Raw genomic sequence first — 10,891 nt, 5'->3', positions numbered from 1 at the left:
CTGCGCATGTGTGCAAGTCGTTTATTGATTAAAAAAAGAAGGTCACGAACTCTGACCCTCCCACCAACTGCAGCAATCACTTAAAATATTAATTTATTGAAGGCTATACATTATCTGACCCACCAGCTTCTCGAAAGGTAAGGCACATTTACTGATGCGGACACATGAGAGGTTCACGAAACAGCCATGAGTAGCCAGTAACACAGGAAGGGAGGGAGTGTTCAGTGGGTCTACAGTAGGGAAGCTGCCATTAGCCACCAGCTAGCAAACAGCTAACTTAGCTCTTTAGCACTGTCAACCGGAGCTCCGCGAATGAAGCGAGGTGGGCAAGTATTTAATAATGTTGCTGTGCAACTTTACATACGACTCTGTAGCTAATATCACGCTTAGCTGTTAGCAGAACTTCCTCCCCGGTAATCTTGTCTACAGATTTGCTAGTTAGCCGATAATCTTAGCTGCGTCAGCTAACTGTGCTACTGCTAGCTGCTGTGCTAGCGCTGCTAACCAGACTGCAAAATGGGCGCCTACACCGTTTAAATACGTGAGCGCAGCAGCAGCAGTGTGTTTTAGTGATAAACCAGCAGATGTCTTGCTATATTGCCGAGCGGTGTGGAAGTCCAGTGTGAGGAATAACGCGAATTTAGCGCAGTTGTCAAAACCGAAGTGCCGCTGTTCAGTGTGCGATCTGGCGTCACGGGCCTTGAACCCTAGCATGCTTTAACCCTTCAATGTTGACCTTTCACCCACAGGAAAAGAAATACCTTTATCTTCCGTATCGATTTTAAATAGCTGCCTGTCAGCAGCCCGTCTGCGTGAATACCGTGGCTTTGCCGCTCATTTGTTGTCACTTCATTGCGAAATTAAGCCACATTTTATAACAGGGCCATCAATTGTGCAGTTTCGAGCTAACGCCGGCTTGATTGGTTAGCACAGACCACAAATTAACGTTAGATAGAGTCACGTAGTACTGTTGATCGGATTCTTTGTTTTTAGCTGGTTGCTCAGTACAGATTATTTCATGCAAATGATATCTGACTTGTCAATTTTTTGAGACTGTTTGAAGTAATTAGTCAGCTTTTGACCAGGCCTGTCTTCTAACTAATGGGAGAGTTGAACAAGAAAGCATGAGTAGCATTAGTAATTGTTTGAGTTCATCCTAACAACAGCACCGAGCTATGACACAGGCCACCACGTTTTCCCAGCTCCTTCCATACAAATCAGTGTATAAATAATGTAGTAGAGCTTTCATGAATGTTCTGTGGGGCTTTTATTCAGTCAACTCATGTAATAAAAGATAATGCTGGTGATATTCTACATATTTGTAACTACCAACAAACGATGCAAATAAGAACACCTTCAGTTAATTTATCTAGCTAAGGTGGTCTTTGTGATAGAGTTTATTCTTCATTGTCATAGACCTCCGCTGCTGTCCAGAACTATTAATAAACATAGCTGAGCTGCTGCACAGGGTGACTTGCTCCTTTGCTACCTTGTTCACTGTGAGTCAGCTCACAAAAATAGTGTGGCTTCTGTAAATACTTTTAACTGTGCCTAATGTATGCAAGTCTGCTTAAAAAAAGGAAAGTAATGAAAAGTACTAGATGGGATTTGACTTCAGTAAGAAAATCCTTCAGTTTTACCATGAAGTGTATTTCTTGACCTGCCTCAAGAATTGTCCTGGTAGAATACAAAATAGTATGTATGCCTATTACTACAGGTGTGCACGTCTCATGAAGCACTGATGTGAAAGACGGTGGAAGAAGGTGTGTGCAGTATCAGAATGGATGGACAGACTCAAAGGATTCAGCTTGTGTCATCAGACAACAGCATGGCTTTAGGACACAGAATCCAGGTGATGCAATTTTCCGCTCACCACTAGAGATTCCTTCTGTTTTCATTGTGTGTGAATGAACACATTTGCCCAAATTGCATATGAACTTGTCAAACTTAACCCACTGTTTCTACATATGCTATCAGCACTCACATGTTTTCATTTGTTTGAAATCTGCCATAGATTGTAACTGATCAGCAGACTGGGCAGAAGATCCAGATCGTCACAGCACTTGAGCCGTCTTCCCCTGGAAAGCAGCAGTTTATTTTAGCAAACGCTGATTATTCCCCTGGTGGGAAGGTGATTCTGACCAAGCAGGAAGGCTCACCCAACAAGGTCATCCTCACTACTCCAGACGGTTCTGGGGTTAACCAGCTGCTGTTTGCTTCTCCTGAACTGGCTGGGCAGCAGATTCAGGTATCGCCCGAAGATGTTGGTGACTTCTGCCAACCATTTTTGATAAATAAGTTACTGAAAGGTCTTATGACTTAAGTATTAACCTAAGCCTTCTGTATTAAAAACTGCATTTTCTTGTTTGTTTGGTTTTTTTTGTTAGTTTGTGACTGAAGGCTCAGACCAGTCTATAGTGAAGCCTGTTGTGGAGTACTGCGTTGTCTGTGGGGATAAGGCTTCAGGTAGGACATAAGTTTATTTTTCTCAACACTGGTATTTTTCAGCAGCGCACAAAAACACACATTCGCTGACCCGATTTTGTTTTTATTTATTCTCTCAGGGCGTCATTACGGAGCCGTCAGCTGTGAGGGCTGCAAGGGCTTCTTCAAACGCAGCATCAGGAAGAACCTGGTGTACACATGCAGGGGCTCAGGAGAGTGTGCCATTAACAAGCTGCACAGAAACCGCTGCCAGTACTGTCGACTGCAACGCTGTATAGCTCTGGGCATGAAACAGGATTGTAAGAGACTATAATACTGTATATAATAGTTTGTATATGTCTTATTAGAGATCCACATGATTAAGCTCTGATATTTGTTTTGTGTCTTAGCTGTGCAGTGTGAAAGGAAGCCTGTTGAAGTGACCACCAGAGAGAAATCCGTCAACTGCGCAGCCTCCACTGAAAAGATCTACATCCGCAAGAACCTGTGTAGCCCCCTGGCCGCCACACCCACTTTTGTATCTGACAAGGAAACTGCTCGGTACATGCCATATCACTGAACATATAACACTAATGAACACTCTAATGAACTAACGCAGTTCTTATTAGTTTGTTAGATCCGTTAGAACCTTCCATAAATAACATTTTTGCTGTATTTCTAATAACTATGATGTTGCTTAGTACAGCATCAGATACACACGTGGACAAAATTGTTGGTACCCCTCAGTTAAAGAAGGAAAAACCCACAATTCTCACTGAAATCACTTGAAACTCACAAAAGTAACAATAAATAAAAATTTATTGAAAATTAAATAATCAAAATCAGCCATCACTTTTGAATTGTTGATTAACATAATTATTTAAAAAAACAAACTAATGAAATAGGGCTGGACAAAAATGATGGTACCCATAACTTAATATTTTGTTGCACAACCTTTTGAGGCAATCACTGCAATTAAACAATTTCTGTATTTGTCAATGAGCGTTCTGCAGCTGTCAACAGGTATTTTGGCCCACTCCTCATGAGCAAACGGCTCCAGTTGTCTCAGGTTTGATGGGTGTCTTCTCCAAATGGCATGTTTCAGCTCCTTCCACATATGTTCAATGGGATTCAGATCTGGGCTCATAGAAGGCCACTTTAGAATAGTCCAACGCTTTTCTCTCAGCCATTCTTGGGTGTTTTTGGCTGTGTGTTTTGGATCGTTGTCCTGTTGGAAGACCCATGACTTGCGACTGAGACCAAGCTTTCTGACATTAGGCAGCACATTTCTCTCCAGAATGCCTTGATAGTCTTCAGATTTCATCGTACCTTGCACACTTTCAAGACACCCTGTGCCAGATGCAGCAAAGCAGTCCCAAAACATTACTGAGTCTCCTCCATGTTTCACCGTAGGGACAGTGTTCTTTTCTTCGTATGCTTGGTTTTTGAGTCTATGAACATAGAGTTGATGTGCCTTACCTAAAAGCTCCAGTTTGGTCTCATCTGTCCAAAGGACATTCTCCCAGAAGCTTTGTGGCTTGTCAACATACATTTTTGCAAATTCCAGTCTGGCTTTTTTATGAGTTTTTTTCAGCAGTGGTGTCCTCCTTGGTCGTCTCCCATGAAGTCCACTTTGGCTCAAACAACGACGAATGGTGCGATCTGACACTGATGTACCTTGGCCTTGGAGTTCACCTTTAATTTCTTTGGAGGTTGCTCTGGGCTCTTTGGATACAATTCCAACGATCCGTCTCTTCAATTTGTCATCAATTTTCCTCTTGCGGCCACGTCCAGGGAGGTTGGCTACTGTCCCGTGGGTCTTGAACTTCTGAATAATATGAGCCACTGTTGTCACAGGAACTTCAAGCTGTTTAGAGATGGTCTTATAGCCTTTACCTTTAAGATGTTTGTCTATCATTTTTTTTCGGATGTCCTGGGACAATTCTCTCCTTCGCTTTCTGTTGTCCATGTTCAGTGTGGTACACACCTTTTCACCAAACAGCAGAGTGACTACTTGTCTCCCTTTAAATAGGCAGACTGACTGATTATGAGTTTGGAAACACCTGTGATGTCAATTAAATGACACACCTGAGTTAATCATGTCACTCTGGTCAAATAGTTTTCAATCTTTTATAGAGGTACCATCATTTTTGTCCAGGCCTGTTTCATTAGTTTGTTTTTTTAAATAATTATGTTAATCAACAATTCAAAAGTAATGGCTGTTTTTGATTATTTAATTTTCAATGAATTTTTATTTATTGTTACTTTTGTGAGTTTCAAGTGATTTCAGTGAGAATTGTGGGTTTTTCCTTCTTTAACTGAGGGGTACCAACAATTTTGTCCATGTGTGTATTAAGACGTTTCTGCAGTTTTATTTTCATTCTTCACATGCGTGTAGTGAAAAGAAATTGCAAACACCTCACTACGATGCATTCCAGCACCACACCATCATCAATTGCGACTTTAAAAATTGCCATAGAGCTGAATCATTGCCATGGATTAGTTTTTGCAGGACATTGTGTTGGAGTGAAATAAATAAGACTGCATGTGTTGCTAATAGCCTGGAAACAATTAGAGGAATTACTTTTATTACTAAACATTAAACAAGAAGCCGAATTATTACACACTTCCAGAGATAATTGTTATACTGCGTGTTTTATCTTGTGTAATACAATGTGAATGATCAAATCTCTAATTTCAGGTCGACAAGTTTGCTTGAGTCAAGCATGTTGCTCAACATCCAACAACCTTTCTCCAAGCTGGAAAACACCATCCTGATCCCAACATCCCCTGACAAGGTAAATCGGATTATAGTATGTTTAGGCCCCATATGTCATTCTATCTTTAAATACAAACATTTAGAGTACACTAGATTGATACCTTATGATTTAAAACAAAAATAATAACTGCATGTTTATTGGTGATGAATGTGTCGTGATCTTTATGATGGGGCTCAGTGTGGCTTTTGTTGTTTCTGGGAGCAGTTTAACAGTTTTAAGCAGTTATGTTTTGCTAATCTGAGGGAGGGGGAAACCAAAAAACAAAAAAAGAATTGTGCATTTGACACATGTTTGACGTACACTGTCCCGTCCTCAGCAGGATGACCCATCTCAAGGTGATCTTGGTACGCTAGCAAATGTAGTGACATCCCTCGCCCACCTCAACAAGACCAGGGAGGCAAGCGACAGTGGCAATGACCTGATGGGAGCTGAAACGCTTAGCAACGGTGACAGCTCAATGACAGACATCCAAGGAGACGAACAAACTGCAAGTGATATCACGAGGTGAGAGCGCTGTCACAAAGAAGCAAGAGGCTTTGATACGACCATAAATTGATCTGTGTACTGGAGGTTTATAGAAGCAGAGAAGGAGACCCAGTAGCTGTTTTTTTTTCTGTTGGTCGTGAGGCTTTAATAGAATTTACTGTGGGGCCATGTGGTTTCTGACTCTGATCTTAACGGCTTAATTAGACTGGCCTCTAGCCAGTCAAAAATGTACGATCTCGGACTATGTCTGGAGTGTACTGCAGCGCTTTGAGTTATATCCTATTTTCCCTCTTTTGTTGTGTGAGCTATATTATATATATTATACATATAAATCAACGTGTGTGTGGATTTTACAGCATGATCACTCTGTGTCCATATGCTGTGTTTCAATAGGGCTTTTGACACTCTGGCCAAAGTCCTACACCCTGGTGATGGTTCAGCAGGAGATTCTTTGGAAGCTACAATGCAGCTGATGTCAGGGGACCAGTCAGGTCCTGTGGTGGAGCTGGAGGGGGCTCTACTTTCTGACAGCCATATCCCTTTCAAGGTATTAACAAGAGTCACTGACCTTGGCCCTCCTCTTTGACCAAAACCTCTGCTTGTGTTATGCAAAGTTTTCCATTTTTTTTAATAAGTGACACTTATTGTGTTTTCTCACTGTGCTATTTCTGCAGCTTATGATGCCTTTGCCTGTGCCAGAGTACCTCAACGTCAACTACATCTGCGAGTCAGCTTCCCGGCTACTTTTTCTCTCTATGCACTGGGCACGCTCCATACCTGCCTTTCAAACCCTTGGGTAAGTCGGCTGTCACGAGATTACTCATTGCTTCGTAAATACACTTTTCTTAAAAAATAGTGACAGTGAGAGTATGAAAAGAGAATGGCAAAAGCCTCTCTCCTGTGCCAACATGGTTCTTGGTGATAAATTTAATCGTATTTTATTTTACAGTGGTCAAGACAATGACATTAATTTGATGAAAGCCTGCTGGAATGAACTTTTTGCCCTGGGTCTGGCACAGTGTTCCAACGTTATGAATGTTGGTACCATCTTAAGTGCCATTATCAACCATCTGCAGACCAGCTTACAGGAAGGTAGGAGAGCTCTGCTGTTGGCTGCCGGCAAGGTCTAATATTTTAGTCCCAATTTCAGAAGGGAAAAGCAATGTAGCCACAGAGACGTGACGCATATTCTAATAAGATGAGATGTTATGACGCTCCTGTTCCTTTTTGTGGCATCACTCATCTAGAATTTGTTAGAAACTCAGCTGTGAGTTACATCTTTGTTCCCTCTAAGCTTTTCTTTCTTATCCCCAACAGAGAAGCTTTCCCCAGAAAGAGTAAAACTAGTAATGGAGCACATCTGGAGGATGCAGGAGTTCTGCAACAGCATGTCCATTCTGGCTCCAGACTCTTACGAATACGCCTACCTCAAAGCCATTGTTCTCTTCAGTCCTGGTATGTAGGCAGCTAGACAGTTCACACAGAAAATGCGCCTTTTCAAGTTTTTTTTTTTTCTGTTAATGCAGCATTTTTAGCATGACGGAGCACCACAGCAAAAGATGTACTCATGTCTGACTGTGTACGTGCATTTCTTTTGTACCAGATCACCCAGGTATAGATAATACCCCACAGATAGAGAGGTTTCAGGAGAAAGCCTACATGGAGCTGCAGGACTACGTAACCAGGACCTACCCAGAAGACTCTTATCGGTTTGTAGGTTTTCCTTTTGTGCTTCATAATGCCGGCACTGCTGGAAAGACAGCGGTGTACCAGTAAAGAGCAACTATTCCAAGCGGGACCGATTTGTGAGGGTGTTATAGATGTATTTGCTCCATGTTTAAGTTTTATGTCTCCTTTCTCCCTCATTACTCCCAGGTTATCCAAGCTGCTGCTGCGTCTTCCTGCCCTCAGGCTGATAAGTGCAGCTGTCACCGAGGAGCTGTTTTTCGCTGGGCTCATTGGCAACGTGCAGATTGACAGCATCATCCCTTACATCCTCAAAATGGAGTCCACTGATTATAACAGCCAAGCGGTCTCTGGTGTGTGACACATGGTGCCATTTGTAACAGCAACATCGGACTGTGAAAAATCTGCAACCATTCGAAGAGCTCAGCAGACCGGTTACTGAATGGTCAAAACAAACTGTATTTATGATATAGCATCCTGTGTGAATTCTGTTTTCACTCTTAGTTTGCTCCCACTTCTGACTCTTCAGTAACCAGACAGTAGAGTTCTGCTCGCAAAGAGGATAAATAAAATAAACTCCAGTGGCAATTCAGCCTGCAGATATCTGCCCATTCAGGAAGCAACACTTAAACCTGCATAGTAGATTGAGCTTTTTATTGTACATAGTATTTTATGCTTCATCGCCTCCAAGCCTTTCCTTTTTCTGCAGATCTGGTTTGTACTTTGAAGGAATCAGTCTCGTTTGGTTTTCACCGCTTTCCGACATGGTCATGCTTTTTTATTTTTTAGTAATCATGAGGAAAAAAATGTCAAAATGTGAATTGATTTGTGAGACGATATCAGTGAAGGTTATAACCTTTATTTCTTATTTGTTGCCAATCCAAAGGATTGGCGGCATCACTTGTCAAATATTTTAAATTGTAAGGATCTGGGTCAACAGTGTATATAGATTTGTAAATAGAATGCACCAAGGAGGCTATGAAGCGCAGCACTTGGTAATTTGTGGATTCCATCTTTTTGGATAAAAAATAAATGTGGACAGAAAATGATGATCGTGTCATTTAGAAATAAAACATCTCTCAGTCATTACTGTATGCTTCTACTCAATGAATCTTTTAGCTTGATGCTCTGATATTTCCTCTCGTTTTATCCCGACTTAAATTTTCACAGGACTATTAGGTAAAGTTGAACTGTTTACTTCATCACACTAACAAAAAATACTTGGCACAGTCAGGTAAATTATTACATTATCCATACACACTTTAAGTAACAGATTAACAGTCTGTAGATACTGTAAATATTTCTTATGAATTAATGTGAATTATTGAATTCCCATTAGTCAAACATCAACTTAACTGTATTTAGACTTGTCCAATTATTCTCATGTATTTGCACAGTCAGTCTTTTATTTTGATTAATATAAGCAAAAACAAAATGGCCAATTTATCCTTTAATGTTTTACGTAGTGCTTTTGTGTCTGTGTTTAAACAGTGGCTTTTGGGCAATAAAATGGACCTGCTAAAATATGTTTCTCCCTTAAAACAAAAAAAACAAAAACAAATAGAAGCATTGTAGTGGTAATAAATTAGAAGTAGTGTTTTAGCTGACAAATACTGAACAAATTCACTTGCAAACTTAGTCACAGTCCCCTTAATCCACCTGCTGTAATCATTTACGGGCACCAAAAAATATTGTTTCCTTGTCCTTCCTTGTTTTTCCACCCAAAAATATTTAAAGATTTCCCAAAAATGTTGAAAATGTGGGCATCAGAAGTTTCACTGTGAAAATATTTTCCCCCACATTTTCAAACTAAAATGGGTCAATTTTGACCCGGAGGACGACATGAGGGTTAAGAGAGAAGTCACTCTGTAGTGTTTGTTATCCAGGTTCAAGTAACCCGGTCCCGGTCAAACTGACTGAAAGTGTTGTGACCTCTGCAGTCCTGTAAACATAATTGTCTTCTTCCTCATCACCTACTTCCACAAAGTGAATTTCCTGTCCTCTGTATAACTTCACAGAGTAATGCCAAGAGCAGCTTTTTAATACAAACATTAGTCCATGTTCCAAAGTTCCTGGGTTTTCCTCCCTTTAATCATGCTTTTTGGAACTTGCATCTGTAAACACAGCAGATTGTTTACGCGGTACTTCTGAATTAATAATGCAAAATCTGTATCCTCCTCCAGTGACTTCTTGCTGTGTTTCGTGTCAAGTGACGTGAAGGTGGAGGATGTTGCAGGGTGCTGTGCGAGGGACTAGACTTTCAGTGTGTGTTATTGGCTGGTTAATTTTCATTAAGGCTCTGCAGATATGAGCGAACCGAGGACTGCATCCATAAGCTCTCCTTTGCTGTAGTCACCCAGTGAATATGTCCGGCTAATTAAAACCACTGATAGCAGCATTAAAACTTGATGACCAGATGAATGATATTGTCTGCTGCTGTTTTTAGACGTCCATTGTCCGGTGTATCCAGTGGCTTCTTTGAGTGATTCTCCACAGCCCTATCATTTGACTGCAGAGGTTAATGCATTTTAATGTATGCTGCATTCACTGTAAGGTCTGCACGGACAAAAGAGGGTTCTCTTATCATTCCTTTAAAAACCGCCCACCTAATTTAGAAGTGCAAAAAAACAATACTGACTGTCTGGAACTGTAAAGGGCCAGGGATTTGTGATGCAACATGGGTTTTTGTGTTTGTGGCTAGGTGGATTAGCTCGTTCCAAGCTCCATGAATGTGAGAGAAAGGACCAGTTGGACTGTTCCCATGGCCTCCTGGGTGTTTGGGTTCAATTGCTTGAGGGGGTGTTTAGTGAAGGTGTTGCAAAACAAAGTGACGGAGCTGGTTACATGATAAACGGAAAGAATCTCTTACAAGTTTCAAATCCTCTTACTGGAGCTTTTTTTTTTTTTTTTTTTTTAAAGATAAAAACATGCAGTAAATGACATCTTAGCTGTAACCAGTGTTGGTTCTATGATTATCAAACATAAAATGAAGAAATTTAATTACCTTAATTTTCAAGCAACACTGTCAGTGGTAAGTAGGGTATTAAAAACTCACCCTCTGACCCGCGTGCTATTTTGCTTGCCCATAGACACAGCACTGTTTTCAAACATTATTTTAATTAGCAGAATTTGCATCACATTTTCTGTTCCTCATTTTAACCAATGTCTCGCAATCTCTAACTAAAATAAGTATTTTTAGTCGTCAAACTGATGTCCACGCTTCACTTTTTCACTTTTATACGATCAAAAGTACAGTTTTAAAATGGATCCATCTTTGAATTTTCTGGCTTTAAATTCAAGCAGTCCATCAAAATACTTTCGTTTACAGGTTGTCCAGCGACCTGTATGGGCATTTTCAAAGGGTCGACTGATATAGTTTTTTTTTTTAGAATCAACACCGATTATTAGATATTTGAAGTTGACATGCATTAATAGTAAAAACGAAATTCTTAGTGTCAAAATTTTCAACTTGAAAAGCACTCAGAGAGCAGTAATCCGCCAAAGCTGTTCATCCC

At 40.6% G+C, this 10,891-nt stretch overlaps 1 protein-coding gene across 3 annotated transcripts; it reads left to right on the top strand.

Annotated features, from left to right (window-relative positions):
- On the top strand, window positions 1–8,462 carry nr2c1 (nuclear receptor subfamily 2, group C, member 1). 3 transcript variants are annotated; one of them, XM_051951431.1, is made up of 14 exons: window positions 1–137; window positions 1,718–1,852; window positions 2,015–2,248; window positions 2,388–2,466; window positions 2,565–2,744; window positions 2,835–2,985; window positions 5,126–5,222; window positions 5,521–5,708; window positions 6,084–6,237; window positions 6,365–6,486; window positions 6,640–6,782; window positions 7,008–7,145; window positions 7,294–7,399; window positions 7,566–8,462. In XM_051951431.1, exons 2-14 carry the CDS (start codon window positions 1,781–1,783, stop codon window positions 7,735–7,737), a joined length of 1,836 nt encoding a protein of 611 aa, XP_051807391.1. In that variant the 5' UTR covers window positions 1–137; window positions 1,718–1,780; the 3' UTR covers window positions 7,738–8,462. The 3 variants fall into 3 exon arrangements, with proteins under 3 accessions (XP_051807391.1, XP_022062331.1, XP_022062330.1); XM_022206639.2 differs by lacking the exon at window positions 1–137 and adding an exon at window positions 179–322 and having other exon boundaries at window positions 5,524–5,708; XM_022206638.2 differs by lacking the exon at window positions 1–137 and adding an exon at window positions 180–322.
- Window positions 8,463–10,891: the final 2,429 nt, after the last annotated feature.

Source organism: Acanthochromis polyacanthus, chromosome 8 (assembly GCF_021347895.1).
Source record: "Acanthochromis polyacanthus isolate Apoly-LR-REF ecotype Palm Island chromosome 8, KAUST_Apoly_ChrSc, whole genome shotgun sequence".
NCBI lineage: Eukaryota > Metazoa > Chordata > Actinopteri > Pomacentridae > Acanthochromis > Acanthochromis polyacanthus.
Note: the sequence above shows the minus strand (reverse complement) of the source record. Positions and strands in the feature narration are given on the sequence as shown.

Coding starts and splice junctions, on each gene's coding strand:
- nr2c1 (XM_051951431.1), top strand. CDS start 1,781: ATGGATGGACAGACTCAAAGGATTCAGCTTGTGTCATCAGACAACAGC. Junction 2,249..2,387: donor TGGCTGGGCAGCAGATTCAG/GTATCGCCCGAA, acceptor TTTTTTTGTTAG/TTTGTGACTGAAGGCTCAGA. Junction 7,400..7,565: donor TACCCAGAAGACTCTTATCG/GTTTGTAGGTTT, acceptor CATTACTCCCAG/GTTATCCAAGCTGCTGCTGC.